Source organism: Carassius auratus, chromosome 3 (assembly GCF_003368295.1).
Source record: "Carassius auratus strain Wakin chromosome 3, ASM336829v1, whole genome shotgun sequence".
Taxonomy (NCBI): Eukaryota; Metazoa; Chordata; class Actinopteri; order Cypriniformes; family Cyprinidae; genus Carassius; species Carassius auratus.
Window position 1 is genome coordinate 26,323,889 of NC_039245.1, and position 27,320 is coordinate 26,351,208.

The following is a 27,320-nucleotide window of genomic DNA, read 5'->3' on the forward strand; positions in this document are numbered from 1 at the left end:
TTCCCACAATCAACTATGGTTGCCGATTAATCGGCAAAACCGATACATCGGGCGACCTCTATTAAATGAACTTTTCCATGACATTCTAATATATTGAGATGCACCTGTAGTTGAGTGCCGTACATCAGGCATTACAGAAACACGTGAAAGCAGTGCATAAGGGTGAAAAGGACACATTCATTATTTTTAATATGATTATTATAGAATAAATACCAGGAGTTCGCTGAATGTTAGTGCAGCTTAATGACAGTGACAGGGCAGTGATGCTGTTTCCTGATGTGTGTTAGTGTGTGTGTGTGTGTGGACTGTGCTCACATGTGACAGGGAAGTGTTTGTCCTCATGCCCACTCTGTGCTATCAGCTCCCTGCTCTGCTGGTCATCTAGCCTCTGATCGCGCTCATTCAGGTGAATCACACCCCCAGGCTGTTGAAAACACCCATCCCATCTACATACATGTTTCCTATCATGGATAAGATGTAGGCACACAATATCACATGTAGCTAGATCATAGGTTTGCACCAGGGATAAACTGATTAATTAGCCAAATATATTAATAAAACTGTATTTAGATGACTGGCATCAGCCAATAACCATGTCTGTTTGGCTGTTTAAAGGAATAATAATCCAAAAATCACTTACTGTTAATGTCATTCCAAACCTCTATGACCGGCCACTCTTTTCAGTGTAAAGATAGAGTAAGAGGATCAAGGCTGTTGAGCTCCAAAATGACAACAAAGCACATTAATTCATCTAGCAGTCTATAGGAGAACATCCAATCAAAGCCACAGCTGAACTGTTGTGTCTCTGAGCGACAATTGTTTTGTTAGAGAATGAATTCACTAAGTTAATGGTGAGTCAGTGGTTCAGTAACCCATTCAGAAAGACGGTGACACTTGCCTCATTTCTGAACGAATCAGCAGTTTGAACGAATGGGTTGAATGAATGAATAAATGACAAACTCATTAAAAAAGTCATTTTCCACCACCTACTGGTGATTTGGTCTCATATTTAGAGATATGGCATTTCTCCCAACATTTGTATGTTAAAAAAACTATTTTTAAACATTAATCTTATAACATTATTTATGCATTTGCATTTCTGCGATGAAAAGATGGAGTTTCTTGATACTGATTTAATGATTGGTGGCAACTCTATAGTCTTATTATTCTAACTGAATTAATAGAATCAAATTAAGAATTTGATGTGAAAGATGACACATTTAATAAGGTTGGGGGGAAAATTACTATTTATAAACGGAGTAGGAAATTGTAATGTTTAATCATTTATTCTACTATGTAAATATTTTCTTTTGGATTTTTGTTTGTATATGCTGTCAGTTATTGTGGTTGCACTTTATTTTACAGTACGTGTACTAACATGTACTTATAGTGTACTTACAGTGTATTTATAAAAAATTCTGGTAATACAAGGTAACTACATGGAGTAGGGTTAGGTTTAGGGGTAGGTTCAGGGTTAGTACCTAGTTTTTACATAGTTATTGTAATTACTATAATAAGTACATAGTATGTACATGAGGAACAGGACTGTAAAATAAAGTGCCGTTATAGTTCACACTTTCACTTCCAGGAGAAAGCTCCTGGAAAAAATCCTGGATTTTGAGGCAATGGTTGCTTTCTGAGAACAAGAAAGGTGAGATCAAACACAGACACTTCAAATCTGGATAAGGGTGTAATAAATGTTTAATAAAACAATAACGCCATTCAAAAACATGATTTTTTTTGTTCACTTTATACACATCAAATACATGTCATTTTAAGTATTTGGTATTTTTTTTGCATATTTGATTATCTCACCAAGATTTCCTCAATCTTACTACAACATGATAAGTCAACATTCGTACCATTTTTCTTGAATATTACATTAACGTTAGCTAACATACATTTTTTCTAAAGAAATCTCTTCTGCTCATCAAGGCTGCATTTATTCCATTAAAATACTGTAACAAAAACTGTAATATATTGAAATAATATTGAAATGTAAAACAACTGTTTTTTTCAGGGTCCTTTGATGAACAGAAAGTACAACAGAACAGCATTTGATCTTCACACGACGGTCCAGTCCTCCTCTGGTTTCTTCTTCTCTGCAGTCGTGTAATCAAACACAGGACAGTATTTGACACTGTTTTCATAATGAGAGAAGTTGGGAATCCAGTGTTTATTTGTGACCTTCATAATGAAGATGGAAAATGTTTCTCATTTGAAGATCTTCATTGACTGTCGCTGATGAATGTCATGTATTCATGCAGCTTTACAGCGTGAGCCGCTTTCTCTGATCACTGTACTGTGTGTGTTATCACAGTTTAGTTTCAGCCCACTGTGCTCTGCTCGGCTCTTCCTCTTTATTGTGTAGCCCATGTTTCAGATGGCAGAGACTCTGTTTCTGGTCCTTGTCTTACAGCAGCCACAGCAGTCATAAACACATCCAGTCACCATCAGAGCGATGCATGTCACTGCAGGACGAACGAAACACAGAGTTAGTCACATGTCTCAATCCAACAGGCATGGACTGGTATCTCTTCAGAAAGAGCTATAATTAGTGGCTTCTGGCAATTCTCAGGAATATAATGAAGACATGTCCTCCCACATTTACAGTCAACTGCTTGTGAGAGTTTTCTAATGTCAGGATAAGTGCCGTGCATCACTGAATTAGCAAGCTAAGTATGATTGTGCAGATTGTCCGCCTTGTGTTCAAATGAAACCTCTTCCAGAATGACTCTAGATGTGGCCACAGTGCATAGATGTAATGATAGTGCTCTTACAGAAGAACAGCAGTATGATGGAAAACGCCGTCTGCGTGAGCGGGTGGGCTTGAGGAAGACCCTGCAGTTTGGTCCAGACGTTCTGGAGAACCGCCATCGTTTCCTCTGAAGCGCTCATTCTGACTGAAACACAGTCTCATATCAGTTATATACGGTTTAACAGTCAAAGAAGACTTTTCACACAGGACTACATCGATTAACATATGATCGTGTAATCTGAATTTAAGCAGTGCTTAAATCTTTGGAAGTGGTTCTCAGAATAGATGTTTACATTCACCCTCATCAACATTTTTTTTTCTCCCTTTCTTTGAAGAACCTGGATTCCTGTGATCTGGATATTTGAGGAAGCTGGACTTTAAAAGTAAGATTTCTAGACTTGGAAAAGTCAGCACAAACACAAGAGTATAAAACACATGACAGAGATGTTTCCAGGGTCTTTGGGCCCTCTAGAAAGGAGCTGTTTTAGATTAGCACTTCATTATTGTACTAGCACATTATATAAGATTATATATTAACACATATCATGTTTTAGATTACACTGCAGTAGCTGGTGTTAGTAGACTTGCATTTTTCTCATACGTCATTATGAGTTCACAAATGACTCATTCAACTATCTAAGCATTTAAGAATTATTATTAATTGAGTAATTTGTCCTATTGTGTTGTTAGTTAATGTGTTGGCAGCTATCAGCACTGAGGCCATGCACAGTGTTTCCTGTGAGGAAACTGTATCTTTCTTCCGTTTCACAGTTTTGTGTTCACTGAATGTGACTTGGTACTTCAAGCAAATAGGAAAAAAAAAAAAAAACAACAACAACAAAACAGAACCGGCTAGTTGAGCTAGTCATTAAATTTCTGCTGTATCTGGGTGTTTCCCACAGGACAGACTCCCATGGGTGTGCCATCATGATATAACATTAACCCTGCAGATGAAACAATCATTCCTTACTTTGAAATTCCCTTTTAAAATGAATTTAGATTGTCCCATTTGAAGCGTACGTGTACCACAGTGTTTATTTCTGTCTGATCTCTTTAGAAAATCTCTAGAAGCTCATCAGAACACTGTGATTTTATTCTGTTGAGTGAGTTATTCCTAGCAGAAATATATCTGTTTGTGTGTATGTATGCACGCGGACAGCAATTCACAAACTCTCAGTCTAATTCATATTCACAAAATAGCTGTTGCAAATGGCAACCCTATTTACGTTCACAAAATAAGATCCATGAATGCAAAATGCAGTTTATAAATATGCACAATGCATATCTTTTGAATGTTTCTAACCGTATGCATTTGCAAACTCTCTGTCTGTGTGAATCGATATGTATTTCTGTGCGCCTATTTTGAGAATTTCCTGCCAGGGACCAGTTTACATATTGCAGTTTTATAAAATTTGCATTTTCTTTAGCCAGTCATGTGAGTGTCAACCCAGTCAGTCATTAAAGTGCCCTATTTTGGGTAATGAAAGGTTCATATTTTGGTTTAAGGAGTCCCCAACAATAAGTTGACATGCATGCCAGGTCAAAAAACACTTTCATTGTCTTAAAGTATGCATTTTTTTTTTACCTTACTTGCTCAGTGATTAATTTTTACAAACCCTTCTTTTGCGTAATGCTAATCTGCTGTGATTGGTCTCGGTTTAATGTCATCTCGCCTGTAAAGCCTGATAAAGCAGTGTTTTTGAGCACAGTGCTGCTTTGTTTACAGCGTTACCAGGGAAACAGCTATTTTACTCTCCAAAAACAGCACCTAGTGGCAAAGAATGAATTTGCATTTTCATTCATTTGGCGGGCAATATGCTAATGTTTAACTTTTTTTTCACGTTCATTTTAAATTGACTCGTTTCAGTGATTCAGTTGACTCTTTCTTTTGGGAGACAATAAATTAATACACGATTGCACTTTCAGATTTAAAACATTGCAGGATGTTTTCATTCACTTAGAGCTGTGTTACACACTGCGTGAAAGGTAATTTTCAAGAATCCATAATAGGTACAGTTTAATTCCCCTTCCTCATGCTGTGACTCAGGAAACAAAGCATGGCATGTCTGTAGTGCATTGTGCTTTGATACGTTTTGTCAATCGGATAACCAAACTTAGTTTTGATAATAAAATGTGGTGTTTGCAAGGCTAGATATTAGGGCTGCACTATAAATCTAAATGGAATCGAGACTGTGATTGTCATGCATATCTTTCTGTGAAGTACGGTTCTGTGATCAGCAGTAAATCTCCATCCGAAGACCAGAGGGTGCTCTTTATTTAGTACACAGTGCCGTAGTTCACTGAGAAGCTATGCAAACAGCTGTCATTATTGCAAATCGATTTCTTCGATTTCATAATCGCACAATAAAATCATCTGCAATTTTTTTGCATAACTTGTCATTGAACGGCGGCTCTGTGTAGTAAATGCTGCTCCATCTGAAAGCATGTGATAGTGATTTACTGCTGATTACAGAACCTGCTTTACTAACAAAATGCGCATGACAAACGCGTTCAATTAATTGTGCAGCCCTGCTAGATATTATTATTATGTGCACTAATCAAGGCATTGGATCATTTAGCAATGTTGTGTATGATTGGTTAGATGGGAAAACCCCCATTTGATTAGAGAAAGAGAGCATCTGTTTGAAAAAACACTAATTTGTAAATTGGGCCCGCCGAGAAAAGACAATTAGTTTATACACGTAGAAGCATTCAGAAATGTGCTGGCAAAATTGTGTGCTTGTGAGTTATGCTTGGCATTGGTGAATGATCTGTGCATTTGGTAGTGCATTTGTAAAATGTGTTTTGTGAATATTAATTAGGTTCTGAGTTTGTGAATTGGGAATTAGCTTACACGTTTTAGTACATTTCTGTAAATGCATTGATTTTGACACCGTTTTGGCTCCATATTAGACTTATGCATTTTGCAAGGTCTTTACCTTTCTTCATCATCATCAAATTTGTAGTAGACAATCATTTTTTGAGAAGTATAGAAATACAGTAAAATCAAGGCATGTTCTCCCCAGAATCACATTAAATTGTTTTCTTCGTATGCATCTATATGATGAAACACTGTTATATGACAGCAATACTTTCAAACACATTTTTGCAAATGTGAATAGATTTTTAAAAAGACATATATTTGTTGGTAATGACACAAATGAATTGTTCAGATATGAATCAGTCTCTGTTCCTATGAATTATGAATCAAAGGCTGTTTGGGAAATAATCGAGTGTTACAGTCTTCAGAAAACTGCTGGAATGACCGAATAAAAAGTGCATTAAGCTCATTAATACAAAATTAATTTGCGTTAACTTACTTTATCCCTTTTTAAAATAATGCCACTTTTGAATGTTTTGTTATCTAATGCTTTCAAAGTCTGTGTGTAATTTGAGTGTTCAGGTTCTTTGTGGGCCGCTATGCAGTTCAACCTTTACCCACCCATTCCTGCTTTGTTAATGTCTCTCATGTTTTTGTAAGTTGTTGAAGTTCCAAGTACAAACTGAGTTCTGCTGCCCAAGTCATTATTTTCATGCTCACAAGCTCGCAGTTATTCAGGGACATAGATCTACACACATAGACGCAATCATCCAGATATTTTTCTGCTCTCACCTTAGTTTGTAGCTTTGTTCCCCTGGACCCCTCCTCACATGGACTTGTGTGAAGTTTTGAGAGCTCGGTCCTGTCCCACAGTTGTTGTGGACTACTGAGTGACTCGCTGCTGTGCAGGCAAGCTGTGTTTGACCTCCAGTTTTTGGGATTTCCAGTATGACGAGTCTTCTGGGTTGGGCTGTGTAAAACACACACACACACACACACAATACGTTCTGTCAGACTGGATCTCTCTCTCTCTCTCTCTGTGTACCACATCCATCCCCGCCCCCTTTTTGTCTGACTTCGTCTTTTCTCCTCCCCTCAAATCACTCTGGGAACATTTTGTTATTTTTATTTCTCCTCCTTTTGTTAAAGTCTGGAGGTCCTGTTGAAATAGACTGTTTGGTGTCTTGTGTGTGTGTGTGTGTGTGTGTGTGTGCATAATGGATTTGGAAAACAAATATGATATAGTGTTAAACATCTTTTTTGAGGTTACATTTTTACAAGAATGCAAGCAAGCAATAAGTAATAAGTAATAAATAAATATAATAAAAGAGACAATGAAGTCTATTTAGGACAATTTCTTTACAGGGAAAATACAATAAAGCAGTGTACAATTGTATAGTGCATAGTGTACTTTTTTTTAGTAACAGCAGAATAAATGAAAGACAATTAAAATAATGTTTTAGAAATAGTAGTTTTATATAATGTATATCATGTATTTATATCATTTATATCATTATATCATGTTCCTGAAAAACAGGCTTATTTTTCCTCATTTCTTTTTATTTTGAAAAAAAAAAACAATAATAATTGAAAAAACGTTACAGTTAGTTTATTTGCTCTCTTTGTCACACACCTGAGGAAACTTTCACGCCTTGTAAGTGTGTAAGTGTTTTTCTTTTTTTACGTCTTCATGTCTGGATTCAGAAAGGAGGAGAGCATTGGAGGAAATCCCTAATGGGAAAGTGGTCTAGTGGACAGTGAGAGCGGGGAATGGGACACTGGTTATGAGCGGCAGTGTTGGCACAGTGGGTCTCTGTGTGTCAGACCATGTAACTGTGTTTTGGGAGGGTTTCTGCCTCTTCTCTGCCCCCTATTTCAAACTCTAAACCTGAAACCCAGAAGTCAGTGAAGTGAGAAGTGCACTTCTCTATTTTAGAGTTCACACTACACAGGACGTCTGTGCACAAGTCTATATTATTGTAGAAAACAGCCCCAGTTCTTTATTAAAGTGTGGTTCACCAAAACAAAATGAGTATTCTCGAAAAGAAGTTATCATTTAGGCTGTAACTTCTGGTGACAGTGAAGTCGACCATCATCTCCTTGGTCTTGGTGCTACTGAGCTGCAGACTGTTAGACATACACCATGCCACAAAGTCCCGATCAGGCTCCTGTACTCCTCTTCCGGTCCATTCCTTACTCACCCAACACCTGCTGTGTCATCAGAGACCTGGGTTGCAGGTTACAGCAGTGGAGGCGGGAGAATCAAACCTGTTGAAGAAGTTGTTTGACTTGTTGGCCTTCTCCAGATCCCCTTCAGCTGTGCTGCCCCTCTCAGAGCAGTATCCCGTGACGGTCTTCATCCCATCCCACCCCTCTCTTGTGCTGTTCTGCTCTGTAGGTCTCCTTGGCTTCTTTCAGCTGGACTTTCTCAGCTCCTCCTGGTCACCATTCCCGAAGACTCTCTTCTTTTGATTAAGGAGGTCCTTGGTGTTGCTGGTAATCCAGGGTTTCTAGTAGGGACCACAACATCCATGCAGAAGTTCATATAGTCAGTTGTTCAGCTGGTGTTACCCTCCTGCAGCATTCTCCAATCAGTAGACTGAAAACAGTCCCCCAGTGGTGAATTGTCTCCGTACCTTGGGCCGTAGTGAAGCCGGAGCAGCACCAGATTGTGGTCTGATTCCCCCAGTGGTGGCAATGTATGCATCCCTTACATTTGCATACAGCAGATCAATAGTCCTGTTTCGTCTGGTGAAATACAGTCCACATACCGGAAGAAAGCAGACAAGGAGGAGTCCAGTGTCACGTGATTGAAGTCCCCAGAAACAGACACAAAGGCAACCAAGTGGATTACCTGAGAAAAAAACTCTCTGGGCAACAACTTCTTAGTTTTTCAGTGATAATCAAATGTGAAGTGTCACACAGAGAAGTAATTCTGGGAATGTCAATTTACTGTTTTTCACTATAAATGATAAGATTATACAGAAAACTGAATTTTTCTGCCTCATTAGATCTATTACAGTGTTTTGCTGTACATAATAAGGAAATTTACTCTCATCCAAATAACAGACTTTTACCCTATGCATTTTACCGTCTCTACCGTTAAAATTACTATCATATTCACAATCTTTTGTGTTTCATGTCATGAGAGTGACAGGGACAGGGCACTCACTAGCATAAACGAAACATTTCCAGTTAACTTTTCACCTCAAAGAATAATTGAAGCCCATTTCTGTCCCTAAATACCAATAATAATAATAAAACAATAAAACAAACTAGATAAAAAATTAGTTAAGACAAACTTTAGGTTGGCTTGAGAAAGCCTAGCCTGGAAGTTTTAAGCAGTTGTTGCCTGAGTAGAGAGTTTGAAAAAGTTTAAAAAGTTTTAAGTTTGATGGCAAGTTACCAGCATGACACTAGCATGTTTCTAGCATGATTAGCGTGTTACTAGCATTTTCCTAGCATGATTAACAAGTGATTAGCATTTCGCTAGCATGATTAGCAAGTGACTAGTATGTTGCTAGAACGATTACCAAGTTACTAGCATGTTACTAACATGATAATAGCATGTCATTAGTATAATTAGCAAGTGATTAGCATGTTCTGCTTCATGCGTAACTGCAACATTTTATCTGACAATTCTGACTTTTTTCTCTGAACCGTGGGATATAAACTCCAATATTGCTATTGTCCAATAGTTCCATTTTGAGGATAATAATTATTATTATTATTTTTACTATTTCTCTATTTTTGTGCAATTTCATGTTTTTTTCTCACATTTCTGACTTTCTGACTTGCAACTGTGAGTTTATATCTTGCAATTCTGAGAAAAAAGTCAGAATTGTGAGATAAAAAGCTGCACTTATGTTGTTTTATTGTTTATTCAGTGATAGAAACAGGCTTCTATAAAAGATTCTCTTGCCAACCAAGGATAAATGATATTATATAAGAAGTTCTATAATGCAAACTCTAAAGAGTTGGAAGAGATTGTCATGATGAGACAAACTGAGCCTCATGGTTTTGATTGACTGATATATCTTTGTTATATCCTTGTTCAACATTATTTATTTTAGCTTTGACAAAACAATGCTTGTCACTGGAATATTGTTGCTTTGAAAGTGGTTTGTACACAGCCCAATCGAGTTACTTTTAATTTTTTCATGCTTTTTTGAAATTCCCAGGATTCCCATTAGTAATAGAGTAAATAAAGAAATAAACCATCTTTCAAAAGTTAGGTGTCAGTAAGATTTCTGAAGTGTTTTTGAAAGAAGTCTCTCATACTGACCAAGTCTGCATTGATATTGAAAACATTACCATTCTGAAATATTACCATCTGAAAGAACTTCTTTATGTATATATTTACTTTTCATATCTATTTGAAAACTATCTTTTTGTGACGCAAAGCTGAATATTCTAATACCATATGATGATTAGCTGCTCAAGAAAAAAAAAATATATATTTATATGTATATATATATTTTTTTTAATGAAAGTAGTGCAGTAAATGCTAACATGATGTATAAGTACTTCATATTAGTTTTTTTCACATTGCAAAGGGGATTTTTGCATTATAATAATGACAGTTGGGGGAATGTGTTCACATTTAATGATAGACAGTCATGCAAGTACAATGAGACATTCAGATGAAAAACAACTCGACTACAATGCTCCTTCGCTTCACCCTCACAGTCTGAGTCTGTTCCAGAACATTCCTCCATATCTCTCTCTCTCTCTCTCTCTCTCTCTCTCTCCTCCACATGTGTTTTCCAGCTGTGTGTTTGAAGCCTCGCCCATAAAGTTGAGCTGCACAGAAAGGAATTCTGAATGATTTTCAGTTCTGGACTCCCCTGGTGTAAAGCTTCACATTGTTCAAGTTTCCTCAGATGTATACAGCATCATATCATTCTCACATGGAGTCTCAAACTATGTCTCAAACCTCTGCATGTTCAAAGTGTAAGCTGTGATGGGAATATGAGCGGCTGAGCTGAAGACTGTTGTTTTGGAGCAGAGAGCACTGTGTCTCTCCTGCAGGAGTCTGCCCAACCACAGCGGGGCAGCAGAGCTCTCACACAAGTACTGCAGAAGTCCATGAGCAACCAATGCGCCATCAGTGTCATACTTAATTTGATATCATATGCAGTGTTTATTTGAATTCATATTCTTTCCTTCACACGTGTAGCTCTGACACACTTGATCAGGCTTTAGAAACAGAGCACGAGATCTTCGGAGCCAGTAAATCACCTGTACAAGTCTGCAGTTCTCAAGAGAGCGAGTGTTATTGCTCCACTGCATGTTAACCTCCTCTCAATAGTCATTCACATATAACACTAGGTGTCAGAGCTGAAGAAAACTGAAGGGAAACGGTCTGAATCGAATCAAGAGGCCTGCTCTTCATCATCTCGACCTCAACATAAGTAATTAACTGCATTCACAGTAAATAACTTCCATAATACAGTGCAATTTCTACTTAAAGGTATAGTTCACCCAAAAATGAAAATTAGCTTATGATTTACTCACCCTCAAGCTATAGGTGTATATGACTTTTCTTCTTTCAGACAAACACAATTAGAGTTATATAAAAAAATGTCCTGGCTCTTCCAAACTTTATAATGGCAGTGAATGGGGGTAGAGATTTTGAAGCCCTAGAAAGTGCACACATCCATCATAAAAAGTGCTATCCCTTTAAACAGACTATTCATTGTCTGAAATAATAAAGTGCAGGGCTTGTGTTTGTCCACTGAATTCAGTTGGACCAAGAAAATTATAGTTATAAATGTATAGTTTTTACTCTAATTTTAATAAAATTCAATGAAAGCAGAAAACTGATTGAACAGTCCTCTTTTTCATCACATTCTAGCTGAAGAGGAAGCGTGTAGGAACGGGATTTCCTGGCTTGTCCAGCCGGTTTCAGACAGCTGGAGATCTGCTGAAGAACTCTCAGAAGGAGATGTAGCCGCAGACTAAACCCCTGGAGACACCATCTGTGAGGAAGAGGAGGTGGAAACAGGAAAAACACAGAACTCGGCGACTCGTCTCCCATCAAAGCCAAAACCAGCACACTTCCTCCCTGAGCAGCCCCAGTAAAAGACTCACTAAGAAACAGCAGGAACTAGCAGACTCGGCCAAAGACATGTGCTGGATGTCACAGTATTTTGGAAAAAAGCAAGTAGCATGCACCACTCAGACAAAAACAAGAAGACTCATATCAGAGCCTGAAGAGGATCGTGGTGTGATGCCTGGATCCGTTCTACAAAAAGGGCAAATTTAATGATGGTAATAACAAATGCAAAATAAAAATAAAAATAATAATGCTAATTTATTATGAAAAACAACAACAAAAAAAGATAATATATATTTTTCTAAATTAATTCTACTCTAACTTTAAAAGTTTAGGGGTGGAAAGATTTTATTGTATTTTTGACTGCATTAATTTGTTGAACAGTAATATTGTGAATTATTATTACAATATAAAATTACTCTTTTCTGTCATTTATTCCTGTGATGTGCAGCTGTATTTTCAGCATCATTCCTCCAGTCTGCAGTGTCACCTGATCCTTCAGAAATCATTCTGTTATACTGATTTGATGATCAGGAAACATTTATTGTTATTATCAATGTTGAAAGCAGATGTGCTGCCTCATATTTTTGCAGACATATTTTTTAAATTGAATGTGTCCTTGCTGAATAGATGTATTGATTTCTTTCAAAATCAATCAATCAATCATACTAACCCTTTTTGAATGGTAGTATGTTTTTTTCAGTGGGTTATTTCTTGCACAGATATGTTTTTATTTAATATTTATTATAATATGAATTGTATATGAATAAAATGTTTTTATTACTTTTGTACGATAGACACACGTGAATAATGAGACAGAGGATAGCAGACTTCTATTAGATTTCATTTTTAATAATTTGCCTCAGGATTTGTTTAAATCCTTTGCCCGTTTCCTCTCCCATCATCTCACAGAGGAAAAAACTGCAAATCGAGGCTTAGGTGAAGCTATCCTTAACCTCATAAAAATCAAACAACACACATTTTTCAAATAATAATTTAGCATTTTAAGATTTTCCTCCACAGTGAAGATGGAAATAAAAAGAGCCTCATCAAGGGCTTCTTCAGCAGGATTCAGCGCTGGGAGAGTGAGACAGACTGGAGACACTTGAAAGTTGAGGACAGATAGCGTTCTCCATCATTCTGTCTCCACCAATCCCTTTATTGTCAGAAATGCTGTGTGTTTAGCAGCATGCTGCTGTATATCTCAGGTGTATGTTGATGGCATAACCGCACATTAATATGAAATGCTGAAAATTTTTGATTTATTTTTTAGGTCAAGCAACAGACCGCAACAGCAGTTATGCAGCATTAGTTGCTTATAATGCACTCAAAGTAGCATGAACTGTAATGAAAACTACATTAAAAGTCCATGCATACTTCATGCTGAATAATTTATGGCATAATTGGTAAGTTTGCTTGTGTTCAATGGCACACTAACCATTTTTCATTAGCCTTGGTTGCATAAATATTTTCCGCATTATTTTTCACCACAGGGATTTCTAAATATTCCTTCATTTTTAGGCCATGAACCAATCCAACCAACTCACAGATGAATCACAACAATAGATGTTTCCCGATTTGCATTCTTATGCACTATTTTGTATCATTTTGTAGTATGAATAGTGTTTAACATTAGCTTAACATTTCAAAATGGAAAAAGTACACACAAATACCAGAATAACCCTCTCAAGGCAGGCGTTGCTGATTTGCAACAGTTAAAAACGAACTACTTTATTACTCCAGATACATATTTTATATATCTGGAGTACTAAAAACGTGTTACTAAAACTTAATTTGAGCCTGAGAGGGATAATGCACTTAATAAGACGAACAAACTAATGTGGAACAGCTTTAATTAAGTAGCAGTGGAGGAGGGGCATTACAAGTAATTTTACCTAATCAGATTACTTTTTTCAAGTAACTAGTAAAGGAACGCATTACGTTTTAATTTACATTTAAATATCTGAGCAATACGTTTTCAAATATGTAACACCAGTTACTTTGTTTTCCTATTTATTGACTGTCAGCTCTCCTGTTCTCAAGCTGAGAGAAATTGGGAGTAAGTACAGCGGTGTTGTGTGCGCTGTGTGAACATAATGTTACTGTAGTTCTGGACTTAATGTGAATGTGATGTTACTGTAGTTCTGGGCTAAATGTGAACATGATGTTACTGTAGTTCTGGACTACATGCAAACATGACGTTACTGTAGTTCTGGACTAAATGTGAACATGACGTTACTGTAGTTCTGGACTACATGCGAACATGACGTTACTGTAGTTCTGGGCTAAATGTGAACATGACGTTACTGTAGTTCTGGACTACATGCGAACATGTGGTTACTATAGTTCTGGACTAAATGCGAACATGACGTTACTGTAGTTCTGGACTAAATGCGAACATGACGTTACTGTAGTTCTGGACTACATGCGAACATGACGTTACTGTAGTTCTGGGCTAAATATGAACATGACGTTACTGTAGTTCTGGACTACATGCAAACATGACGTTACTGTAGTTCTGGACTACATGCGAACATGACGTTACTGTAGTTCTGGACTACATGCGAACATGTGGTTACTGTAGTTCTGGACTACATGCAAACATGTGGTTACTGTAGTTCTGGACTACATGCGAACGTGACGTTACTGTAGTTCTGGACTACATGCGAACAAGTGGTTACTGTAGTTCTGGACTACATGCGAACATGAGGTTACTGTAGTTCTGGACTACATGCGAACATGAGGTTACTGTAGTTCTGGACTACATGTGAACATGACGTTACTGTAGTTCTAGACTACATGTGAACATGACATTACTGTAGTTCTGGACTAAATGCAAACATGACGTTACTGTAGTTCTGGACTAAATGCAAACATGACGTTACTGTAGTTCTGGACTACATGTGAACATGACGTTACTGTAGTTCTGGACTACATGCGAACATGAGGTTACTGTAGTTCTGGACTACATGTGAACATGACGTTACTGTATGACGTTACTGTAGTTCTGGACTACATGCGAACATGACGTTACTGTATTTCTGGACTACATGCGAAGATGTGGTTACTGTAGTTCTGGACTACATGCGAACATGTGGTTACTGTAGTTCTGGACTACATGTGAACATGACGTTACTGTAGTTCTGGACTAAATGCAAACATGACGTTACTGTAGTCCTGGACTACATGCGAACATGAGGTAACTGTAGTTCTGGACTAAATTTGAACATGACGTTACTGTAGTTCTGGACTACATGCGAACATGACGTTACTGTATTTCTGGACTACATGCGAAGATGTGGTTACTGTAGTTCTGGACTACATGCGAACATGTGGTTACTGTAGTTCTGGACTACATGTGAACATGACGTTACTGTAGTTCTGGACTAAATGCAAACATGACGTTACTGTAGTCCTGGACTACATGCGAACATGAGGTAACTGTAGTTCTGGACTAAATTTGAACATGACGTTACTGTAGTTCTGGACTACATGCGAACATGACGTTACTGTAGTTCTGGGCTAAATGTGAACATGACGTTACTGTAGTTCTGGACTACATGCGAACATGAGGTTACTGTAGTTTTGGACTACATGCGAACATGTGGTTACTATAGTTCTGGACTAAATGCGAACATGACGTTACTGTAGTTCTGGACTAAATGCGAACATGACGTTACTGTAGTTCTGGACTACATGCGAACATGACGTTACTGTAGTTCTGGACTACATGCGAACATGAGGTTACTGTAGTTTTGGACTACATGCGAACATGTGGTTACTATAGTTCTGGACTAAATGCGAATATGACGTTACTGTAGTTCTGGACTAAATGCGAACATGACGTTACTGTAGTTCTGGACTACATGCGAACATGACGTTACTGTAGTTCTGGACTACATGCGAACATGAGGTTACTGTAGTTTTGGACTACATGCGAACATGTGGTTACTATAGTTCTGGACTAAATGCGAACATGACGTTACTGTAGTTCTGGAATACATGGGTACATGACGTTACTGTAGTTCTGGACTAAATGCGAACATGACGTTACTGTAGTTCTGGACTACATGCGAACATGAGGTTACTGTAGTTTTGGACTACATGCGAACATGTGGTTACTATAGTTCTGGACTAAATGCGAACATGACGTTACTGTAGTTCTGGAATACATGGGTACATGACGTTACTGTAGTTCTGGACTAAATGCGAACATGACGTTACTGTAGTTCTGGACTACATGCGAACATGACGTTACTGTAGTTCTGGACTACATGCGAACATGAGGTTACTATAGTTCTGGACTACATGCGAATATGAGGTTACTGTAGTTCTGGACTAAATGCGAACATGACGTTACTGTAGTTCTGGACTAAATGTCAGCATGCATTTACTCATATCTCACTTGCACAAACAACAACAACAACAACAACAACAACAACAAAAACAGATTCAATATTCAACAAAATTAATAAAAACAGTTAAATACACCTCTTTGGCCATTTTTGAGTGAAATGTTAACAGTCTAATCAGATTCAATGATCTATGCTAAGCTAAAAGTGATAACGCCAGACCCGGAGATCGAATGGATTCAAAAGCAGTAAAGTTTAACTGTTTAACTCTAGGGGAGTTGGAAAATGAGCCTATTTGTTTTTTGTGGAGTGTTCCTTTAAACACTTTTGCAAAGACAGGGGTCACACTGACGTCTAAATAAGGATGTATTATTGTTTAACCTTAGAGGTCTGTCTTGAAATGTGTCTGATATTGTTAAAATTCAGTACTTTATTAAGCAAATGAATAGGATTTTTACAGGGAGTGAAGAACCTTACTGTTCTGTTAAAGTTAATACATTTCTCAGATATTTATGCTACATTATTGGTTGCCTACATCTCTTAATTTTTCATTTGTCTTTCTTTTTCTTTTCTTTCCGAACCTTAAAAATAAGTCCCTATTCATTAAATCTGGTTTTGTGCTATTATTAGGCACTTCTAAAATTACACCTTAAATATAGTCTTCTCCCCTGCGGGAAACCTGTTCCAAATAAACGAATTTAACGCTCTATTGAGCCCACAGTAGCTGCTGAATGGAGACCCCCTAATTATGCCTCTTCAGATTAAAAGCAGCCCTCAGATTCCCGGACGAACAGATTGTTGTGTTTGGCGGTTCCTCTCAGTAGAAGAGCAGCAGCGCTGGCGGGAGAAGCCACGAATCCTACTATAATGAAGGCTCTGCGGGGTAAACTGAGTCATGAATATTAATGTGCTCTGGTGACGTGTCAGTTCATTTCTCAGCGGCAAGGATTTTGCTAGTGCATAATAAATAAAACAAGAATATGTTTGCGCGTGTCTCTAAAAGTGGGATTTTGTAATCAATTTTACCAGTGTCAAGAAACACCCTGTTTAAAAGAAATGTGAAATAAAAATATAGTATCCTAATTTCCCACTTGTTATTCCGGAGTGAAACATAACTAGGTATTTATGCCCAAATTTAACTGTTGAATATTAATTACGTCGAAAGGACGTTGCTTGAAAGCACTACCAATGGCGAACGCAGATTTTTGAATATCAAACAGACTGTTGACGTGGCACTACAACCATCCAATGGTGAAGCGTTTGCTTATGAATATTAATGGACCAACCTTCCCAATAGTATAATCGTGGGTACCTTATCTGTCGGGCGAAACCAACGGGATGTTGTTGGGAATGAGGATGAGGAGTGGGAGGGGTTGAGTGTGACAGGACTGAATAGCAGGAGCGTGACATCTTTTGCATTTCATAGGGAAATTTCTCCTGGCATGTCGGAAACATTGCACGGTAACGGAGCGAGTGTTTGCAGTAACGTTAAAACGCTGTCATTGTTGCCTTGTTGAGCGGATCACTCGACCGCGGATGCTGCTCGAACGGACATTCATTTAGCAAGAAACCGTGAGAATAGGTGGATAAAAAGTGGATTTTAACGCTGCTTCCCTCTTACAAAAGTCTGTGTTTTGCGCAAGTGTAAGTGTGCGGCATAAGCGCTTGGAAAAGTCAGATGTTGCAGCTCATGTATCATCTTTATCTCTTTGATAGATCCGCGCATCTGTGAGCTTCCGGCCTCCCGTTAACCGCGACACACTGATGCTCCGAGCCGGCAGAATGGACGAGTTTGTGACGGAAGAAGATGAGCCTTGGTACGACCAGAGAGACCTTGAGCAAGGTGAGAGAAATACACCACAAAACCGCATCAGTTTGACAACAAAGCCAGCTTATGTGTATGTGTGTGTGTGTGTGTGTGTGTGTGCTCGAATGACAAACCGTGGACAAAGAAAGTGCTCACTGGGTGTAGATACAATGCTGTCCTCTGTCTTTATATAGGGATATATTTGTCTTGGTCGTGTGTTATTTGGAGATACAGTCAGAAATAAGGGTTGAGGTTGAAGGTGAGAGAAGTCCACCGTCTTCCTCTGGATCTGTGTCAGTCCAGATGCTCAACATTAGTCTGCTTTAATCTCCTCATCATAAAAACTGCAGTGTCAAAGCATCATTCTCAGAGTATATAGAGATGCATCAGCCAGACAGGGTTATTTGGGCTTGTTCAGTTTGGATAATGCATGGTGTATTGTTATTTTAAAGTAAAATTAGTTTTGATGTTCCTTAGGAACTACTGGAAAACTCATTAGTCCAATGGGAGACATTTGATTTCTGGACCGAATGTTGATCATAAAATGCAACAGCAAGTTTGACCTGTCAGATGTGGTTATTTTCCAGTAGTTTTCTGCTCCGATGCACCTCTCTCTCCCTGTCTCTGTGGGTTTATGATGATGTCATTGCCCTCTCTCTGCCCTCGGGATCGAATCACCTTAAAATGCTGATCCATAGAACAGCCTGTGAGCGATCTTTATGAATTTCAGGACACTTTGTTTGGCTGTACTCTAGAAGTGATGAGTCAGTTTCTGAGAGATCTGGCCTGTAGTCATTACGCTGGGATTGGGAAAGGAAGGCAAACGTTTGGTGGAAAGGGAATCTGGAACGGTGATCTTTTTGGCCGAGAAGGATTGCAGAGGTGCTTCTTTGGGAGCGAGTTTAGTTAATCCATTCTGGAAGTAAGGAAATGATAGTGATCTTTTCTCATTGTAATATTTCATGACGCTTCTAAAAATAATTTTTTCTGTCTCTACATGCTCCCTGCAGGTAAAAACACACCTGTGAAATAGACAAACATGTCTTTACTTGACAGTATGCTTTGTTTGCATGTAAGACGTACTTCAGAAATGCACCACCAGCTAGGCAAGGCCTCTGATAACCATGTTTAGAAGCATATTTGTTCACAATCAAATTAGCTAAGTAATATGCATGCACTAATGGTCTAATGGGGGCCTAGCACACAATATCTCCCAGAGACTCCATATTGATCCATTTCAGACTCTCTCAACATTCAAAGCCATCCATCATGAGAGGAAATGCCGTTTCAGAAAGTGCCCGCGCTGAAAAGAGTGCAATATCTCCATTGCTCGGTCAGTGGCGTTTTTGATAAATATCACAATGACACTTTGGTTTTGAAGTGGATTGGTGGCGTTCGTCCCCTAGGGGCGGACACTATGAGTGCAGTTTAATATCACTTCACCCTAAAGAGTGATTGAGCCTGCCGACCAAACAACACACCACTTTACTGTGGATTCACATTTTTTGCAAACAAAGTGCAATAATATATTATGTAATATTGTCTGTCATGATTTCTTCAAGTTAAGCTGAACGTTTACTTTGGGTTGTGGTGAAGACCTTTGAGTTTCTGTGTGTATCTGATATGAAAATTAAGTATTTGAATAATCATAAAGCGCTACTTTTGATTGACTAATCCAATTTTCACTAAATTTTAGAGTTAATTTAGTTTTTATGACTGTATTCTACAATTCTGTCCGTGTTTTCCACACTGCGTAAATCATAGGGACAGTAGTACCAAAATATCTTATACACTTACAATGCCGTGCATTTTACGTTATATGCAAAGATGTGTACTCTGTGAAGGGAGCATGTAGAAGACTTTATACTTACGGTCACAAGCACTACTCAGTATAACGAGATTAAACTTGTGTTTTGTGCAGGTAGAGGTGGTATTGATGCAGCTCGAGCAGTAGTTATGAATGGCTCTGCTCTTGTGCTTGGTTTGCTGTCATGTGTTGATGTGAAACCACACGTGCAGAAATGCACATGAGGCCTGTATATGTCCTCCAGCCTGGTGTGCCTGGTAACGTGCATGTTAGCTTGAAAATACTCTTCAGATGAGCAAGTCCTCTTTGGGAAAGTTAATTAAGGAAAAAATCCTGAATTGGGATGTGGTTCCTCAGAGATCACAGCTGACCTTGTTTCACGGCTGTTACTAAAAATATCTCTCACTGTACTGAATATCAGATTGTGCTGGTATTATATTCAGTCATTTACATATCAGTAACAGAGTAAGGATGCACAATAATCATAACCATATTGGTATCTGGATCATTGTGATGGGGTGCTGCAGATGACCTGGCCTCCACAGTCACCAGACCTGAACCCAATCCAGATGGTTTAGGGGTGAGCTGGACCGCAGACAGAAGGTAAACGGACCAACAAGTGCTGAGCATCTCTCGGGGAACTCCTTCAAGACTGTTGAAGACCATTTCAGGTGACTACCTCTTGAAGCTCATCAAGAGAATGCCAAGAGTGTGCAAAGCAGTAATCAAAGAAAAAGGTGGATACTTTGAAGAACCTACAATATGACATATTTTCAGTTGTTTCACACTTTTTTGTCATGTATATAATTCCATATATAATTCCACATGTGTTAATTCATTGTTTTGATGCCTTCAGTGTGAATCTACAATTTTCATAGTCATGAAAATAAATAAAACTCTTTGAATGAGAAGGTGTGTCCAAACTTTTGGTCTGTACTGTATATCGCTCTGGGGTTTGTTTCCCAAAAGTTTTGTTAGCCAGCTATGGTCATAAGTTCCATGGATAGCAACATAGTTGAATGATTCAGTGTTTTTCCAATGAACATTACAAACTTGTGTGGTTGGAGCTACAGCTCTCGACCTGTAGTTAGAAGAATAGTCAGTTCGTATGAGACACAGACTTAAACAGATCATGCTCTTCTTGGGCAAAATAAGCAAGCTGGCATGCAGTACATTCTATATGTTTTATTCCATATTTTCACATTTCATTCTAAACCTTTATACAGTAACTTGCAATCCTGACTTTATAACTCGCAATTGCAATTGAAAAAAGTCAGAATTGCAAGTTTATATAATCTACTGCATATGGATGCATGCTCAATAATTAGAGCAATAATTAAACAATAATTTGATCACTACGTCATTAACAACAGTCTTTTATTTTTGGACCGACTTGGTTTAATGACAGATGTGCAGTTTGAACCATTCTCAGACTCAGTCCCAGCACTCCCTACACTAAGTACAATTTTTACGAACAACTGCTGCAACCGATTAATGTATAGATTTAGTTTAAAAAAAAATTGTAGTTACTAAGCCTCTTATGAAAGCCCATTTCCTCCACTAAATAAAACAATTAAACAAGATATCTGTTACTTTATATCTCGCAATTCTGACTTTAAAACTTGTTATTCTTAGAAAAAAAATAAATTCGGAATTGTGATATAAAGTTTTTTTTTTTGCAATTCTGACTTAATTGTTTCTAAGATTTTCCACGATTCTGACTTTATAACTCGCAATTGCAACTGAATATATGTTTGTATAGTGCAAACAAAACTATAAATAAACAAATAAAAGTGAGAAGCCAAAACAACAAACAAAAGAACACTAACTGATGTTATAAAGTCTAATTTAACCTGGCAGAAGAATAAAAACAAGTAAAACACATTCATTGACACAACAAAACACAATAGATTAAAACTAATAGCGAGTTTATAGTTTTTTTAGTCATCACTTAAAAGTATCAGCCAATATCAGTATCAGTAAAGAGGTGCATATACTTATGATCTACAATTAAGCCAGATGCAGTGGATTGTAAATGAATCTTCAGCTCTGTGTTTTGAGCACTATCATCTGTGCTTCTCTCCAGCAGACTCTCATGGGATCAGTTTCCACACACACAGAGGAAAGTGTGTTATACTGTGTGATTTATGCACATGGTGCTCTGTGTGCTTCCTTACTATAGTGTGTTAGCATCGTCTCTGACACCGTCTCATCTCATGATAAATCTCTGCATTCATATCAGTGTAATAGAGGTCAGTGATTCTGAGCTCAATACTTCACCACCTCCCACGATGTCACTTCCTTCCTGTGTGTGACACCATCTCTGTCAGCAAGTCCCACCATCTGAGTCCACGCCATCTGAGTGAACTGGAGGACTGTGTTTGTGTCTCTGGATGGGGGGGGTGTATATGTATATATATATATATACAGTCAGCAGTGCATCATATACTGGTGTGGAGAACAAAAGAAACCTAAAAAATGCGATCCATTCTCTTTAATTTCCCTGTAGAAATGAATTGATTACTATTGTAACCAGGATTTGTTTTGTTGCAGCTTCCCTGATGTTGTACTGTTTTTATCCCAGATCTGCACTTGGCAGCTGAGTTAGGGAAAACCCTGCTGGAGCGCAACAAGGAGCTGGAGGACTCACTGCAGCAGATGTACATCAACAATGAGGAGCAGGTGCAGGAGATCGAGGTACAGAGCAGCCGTGAGCTCAAGAAGTGTCTGTGCTTGTGAATACATCATTTCATGATCCAAAACATTCGCATAATTAGACGTGTTTCTCTAAAATAAGTTCAGTTCTGTCAAAACAGTTAACAGCCATGTCATTTAGTATTCAAAGCAATTATTAGAATTAATTCTGCTTCCTTAAAAAACACAATTAGAATGTTGCATCCTGTTAGAATGCTGTGCCTATATTCAAATTCAGTAACTGAACGGAATTTAAAATGATTCTTAATTACATTCTGAACTGCACTGAACCCCTTCGTGACCTCTGACCTGCATGCTTCAGTGAAGAATCATTTCTCCTGATTTCCTGTCAGTGCTGGTCTCCTGATGAGCTAGTTACACATCAGCATGATGCTAACGAGCGCATGAAGCGTGTTTGTAGATGAGACTGTTATGCGGCGGGTCTGTCTGTGTGCCCGCTCCACTGAACAAAGACTCGGTTACTTATCTGAGAACAATGAGCTGCTGTTTCTCAGATCTGTTTGAATACTCGCCTCATTCTGTACAGATTGCACAACATTTCAGTATTTCAGACCGGTAATGCTGGAACTGTAATGATTTGGCTGCAGCCGTATGAAAAAGAAAAAAAGAAATTGTAAGGGGTTTATGGGCTTAATCTTAGTGAAGGAAAGTTCAGGGTGTAGCGCTGAACACAAAAACTCATTTCACAGGAGATTACCGAGCTTTCCACAAGCATGTCATTTCTTCATAATGGCTTGAACACAGGTGCCAGTTTAATTGTTGAACAGATCCTGTAGGATTTCTTCATCAAAGTATTGTGTGATCTAAGAGACATGTTCCTTTTAGCAGTTTGTTTCATGAATATTTCTCATTAGGTTAACATAATATCAAATTTTGAATCAGTTTACTAATACAGACTGATTCCCTAGCTGGCTCTCCTTCCAAAGTTGCGAATTTAACTTCAACATACAATTGAAATATTGCATAAAACATTTGTGAATAAGCACCGTTTCCATCCAGCGAGTCAAAGAGAACAAAATCGTCACTTCCTGGTAGAACTGGCACTAGGTTATATATCTCTATTAAAAGTAATAGAGACCCCTGAATAAAAAAAAATTAATAGGCCTATTATAATAAATGATTTGCGCTACAGAGCGAACATTTCAAAATAACCATAACATTTCAGATGTAAAGGAACGAGATTGGTCCATTGGTTATGTTTCGCCGTCCCATAGCGCAGTCACGTGACTTTATTGATGCGCATGAAGGAATTTACGCAAATGCGTTTCCATTTCCATTTATTCACATTAACACTTTTTCACACAAGTCTAAAATCATCTCAAGTGATCGTAAATAAGTTTTTGCAAAACAAGTGATTTTTATATGAAATTCTCCATCTCCATCACTCGTTTCTGATGCCATACTTCAAAATGTGCGTAAAAACAGGGTGATGGAAACATAGCTAGTAACCCATTCAATGCTACAAAAACATCATCTGTAAGTAACTTAATAAGCAAATAAAAAGCACGTTCACTAATATTTACCCTGTTGCTTAATTGTAGAGCACATTATTTCGCAACAATGTTATGGCAGGCTTATGCAGGTGTCTCTTTTTGTTAGTACTTGACCAAGCAGATGGAGATGTTGCGCGAGATGAACGAGCAGCACGCTAAAGTGTACGAGCAGTTGGACGTGACGGCCCGAGAGCTGGAGATAACCAATGAAAAACTGGTGCTGGAGAGCAAAGCTTCTCAGCAGAAGATCGACAGGTGAGCCATACGCTGTCAGAGCATCATGGGAAACACGCAACACAACGAGGACATCACAAGTATTCGAAAGCGTAAAATTTGCAACAATACCAAATCTTCTATTGGATCTGTCATAACACTGATAGGTGTAGAAGTCTTACCCTGCAAAGGCTCAGCTCATGAATATTAATTTGCTCATGCTGACTTTGCACTATAACATTTCTGGAGCCTCAAACTATTAATATTCATAAGCTAACCCGTAGCTATAAGAGGATTTGTTTATTATGAGACTATTTTTTGCCTTTAGGAAAAAGCTGTGAAACTGTAACATGACAGTACATCACTTCTGCCTTAACGTTTTTATTTTTCCCAATGTATTCCTTATTCAGTTATTGCAATTGGCCGGTTGCATGAAATTCATCTTAGTTGTCTTTTTTCCAAAACTAGTCATAACTTTAAGTATGTTATATAAGAAAAGGTAGATTGGTCTAATTTGAAATTGAAAAGCAAGACTAATTAAAGCAGCTGGCCTGTGGTTTTGGTGGCTGGCTGAAGCTCATAGATTGAATGATTGTATGCAAATCTCTTCACACAGATTGACAAGTACTATGGAGATGCTGCAGGGGCAGGTGGACACGCTAACTGCTCGCGTGGAGGAACTGCGCACTTTGGAAGAGCTCAGGGTTCACCGAGAGAAGAAAGAGAGGAGAAAGACTGTGCACTCGTTCCCCTGCCTCAAAGAACTGTGCACCGCTCCCAGGCACGTTCCGATTTATTAGGTCTGCAGTGGAGTAATGTTGTGTCATTTAAAAATGTGTCCACAGGGGAAGAACGACACGGGAAGCAATGTTTCACCGTGGATAAACAGCCTCCAAGAAAGAAAAAAACTGAATGAAAAAGACCTTGGTCAGGGAGGCAACATATTTAATTTCTGACAGGAATCTGGTTGTGAGGGATAGATGTACGGTGCGTTTAATGGACTGGACTGTTTAACAACATACAGATTTAGTTGATAGTTTTTCTGAAAAAAAGAAAAAACCTTTAAGTAGAGGAACACCAAAAAACTGTTTTGGAAATGTCATGCGACCCAGGACCTTTAATCAGTGCTTGTCCCTCACAGCTGTGGTTTTATCATGAAATTCATAGGTTTTCATAAAATGTATAATAAAATAAGGCTTATCATAAAATATATCATAAATACATACACTATAGCAATCTGACAAGGGCCCAGTGTTCTAGTTCAATAAACTCCTTGATCAGCATTTCCCCCCCACCATAAATCGTCAGCACATGCAATATCTTTTGAATAATTTTGTGCTTTTTTTTAAAGCCCATTACAGAAGGATATTTATTATTTAATTATTATTTTTAAAAAGGCCCTGTAGTCATGAATAACCAGGAATTATTTTAATTTCAGATTATTTTAGGCAATTTTAAACCATGCAATTTTTAGTTTCTGCCAAAAAAAATATTTAGGTGTTTAGAAATTGCTGTTTGCAAGTGCAGTCTAAAAATGCCTTTAAATTTTTTTGGCAACCATGAAAATTCTAAATTTTAAACTAAATGCACCTTATGGATCTTATTGCAAATAATTCATTCATGCATGTATAATTTTTAATCAATATAATAACTTATTATCAATATAATAAATCTTCTGGTGACACCTGCCAGACTTCTCCAATCATTCAGTCTTATTGGCTTTTCTTGTGCAGGTATGAGGATTGTTTCATGGTGTCTTACCCGGGCAGTGGTGACCTAGAGGAGTGTCAGCCCACTGACGAAGAGAAGGAACATCTGCGTGTGATGGTGTCATCTTTGCGCGCTGCTGTGGCGGCTGAGCGCGGTCGGCGTGAGGCCGCAGAGCGGGAATGTTCTGCGGTGATACAGGAGTTTGAGCGGCTGGAACAGCGCCTCATGGGGGCCGAGAATTGCCAGAGGCGCGTGCACGAGCTAGAGGCAGAGCTCCAGGAGATGCACCAGCTCCGCAAGTCCCGAGCCTGCCTTCTGAGCAGAGATGAGGGCCTGGAGCAGACGCTGCTCAACTGCGCCCCCGAGACTGACACTCCGGATGATGCAGTTATGGCTGGAATGCAGAACGGGGATGCAAATGATGGAGCGGTACCCGTCCGGAAGAGTTGCAGTGATACAGCTCTAGATGCCATCTCTGCGGTTGACGCCTCAGGGAGACGCAAAGGCAGCTACGCAATTCACGCCAACGGCGTCCGGAAAAGGGGCATGTCCATCCTCCGAGAGGTGGATGAGCAGTATCACGCCCTTCTGGAGAAGTACGAGGAGCTGCTTGGGAAGTGCCGGCGCCACGAGGAGAGTCTATGCCACGCTGAGGTGCAGACCTCCCGACCCGTGTCCAGGGACCCGTCTATGAAGGAATGCCGGGCCGCAGAGCCCCAGCAGCCCCCCACTCCACCGCAGACGCCCTCGACTCCAGAGGCCCTGGAGGGCATCAGCCGACAGGTGGAGGCTGTGGATAAGCGGCTGAGCCAAAACACTCCAGAGTACAAAACTCTCTTCAAGGAGATCTTCTCACGCTTACAGAGGACCAAGAGCGATATAAAATCCACCAAAGGGAGGAAAAGCGGAAAATAATCAATTTTGCTCTTAAAATTCGTGCCACTGCTTTCCTTCCCTGGTCTTTCATGTAATATCTTAATTTTTTCAGAAACTACAGTCAGAAAGATGTTCAGATATGTCTGTTATGTAGTACCACTCATCCCTGTATTATTTGGTTACACACATGTAGAGACAAGTGGTAGTTTTCTGGACGTTTCGAGTGTCGTGCTTTTGCGAAGTTGGCCATTTTTGGGGGTAGACCATATTACTCGTATTGCTAAACACATCGGTTTAACCGTTATCATATTCAACTTAAAGTTAATCAAGCACAGGAAGACATGATGCGTATCTTTGCTGATTATTTCCTTTCTCACATGTATTACACGTTATGAATAAACACAGCATTATGTAACCACCTTGTTCAATATTAAATCACACTTTGCTTTATAAGATTGTTTTATGAGTTTATTACCTTAAGCATGGCTGAATGAGTGGAGTGACCAGGATGTATCTGCTGTAGGGTTGTGTCTAGATGGAAAGCCTTGTTCCATGAGAAATCCTATGTGCAACATTTAAAAACAACCCTACTCCTAGTCTTCATTTACCATCCACCTGACGCACATTTCACACAAAATGTGGCCCGAAATAGCAGAGAATCGACAGTTCTTATCATGCTGTCTTTATGTAATGTCTAGGAGTTTGGATGA

General features: G+C 38.7%; 1 protein-coding gene and 1 long non-coding RNA gene across 5 annotated transcripts; one reads left to right on the forward strand and one right to left on the reverse strand.

The window, feature by feature from the left end:
* Positions 1 to 1,692: 1,692 nt before the first annotated feature.
* LOC113052761 (uncharacterized) lies at positions 1,693 to 6,636 on the reverse strand. The gene is made up of 3 exons (XR_003277112.1): positions 6,372 to 6,636; positions 2,781 to 2,903; positions 1,693 to 2,471 (listed from the first exon to the last, which is right to left on the reverse strand). It is a non-coding gene; the product is annotated as an uncharacterized LOC113052761 (long non-coding RNA).
* Positions 6,637 to 17,306: 10,670 nt separating this feature from the next.
* Positions 17,307 to 27,060, forward strand: LOC113052772 (cerebellar degeneration-related protein 2-like). Of its 4 annotated transcripts, none has more exons than XM_026217226.1 (6): positions 17,307 to 17,571; positions 17,706 to 17,832; positions 22,188 to 22,300; positions 23,918 to 24,066; positions 24,641 to 24,805; positions 25,758 to 27,060. In XM_026217226.1, exons 2-6 carry the CDS (start codon positions 17,754 to 17,756, stop codon positions 26,647 to 26,649), a joined length of 1,398 nt encoding a protein of 465 aa, XP_026073011.1. In that variant the 5' UTR covers positions 17,307 to 17,571; positions 17,706 to 17,753; the 3' UTR covers positions 26,650 to 27,060. The 4 variants fall into 4 exon arrangements, with proteins under 4 accessions (XP_026073011.1, XP_026072993.1, XP_026073002.1 ...); XM_026217208.1 differs by having other exon boundaries at positions 17,307 to 17,633; positions 25,758 to 26,649; XM_026217217.1 differs by having other exon boundaries at positions 17,307 to 17,614; positions 25,758 to 26,649.
* Positions 27,061 to 27,320: the final 260 nt, after the last annotated feature.

Excerpts from the sequence above, each read along its gene's own strand:
- LOC113052772 (XM_026217226.1), top strand. The coding sequence starts at position 17,754 with ATGCTCCGAGCCGGCAGAATGGACGAGTTTGTGACGGAAGAAGATGAG. Across the intron at positions 17,833-22,187 it reads CCAGAGAGACCTTGAGCAAG|ATCTGCACTTGGCAGCTGAG; the intron begins GTGAGAGAAATA and ends TTTTTATCCCAG. Across the intron at positions 22,301-23,917 it reads AGCAGGTGCAGGAGATCGAG|TACTTGACCAAGCAGATGGA; the intron begins GTACAGAGCAGC and ends TCTTTTTGTTAG.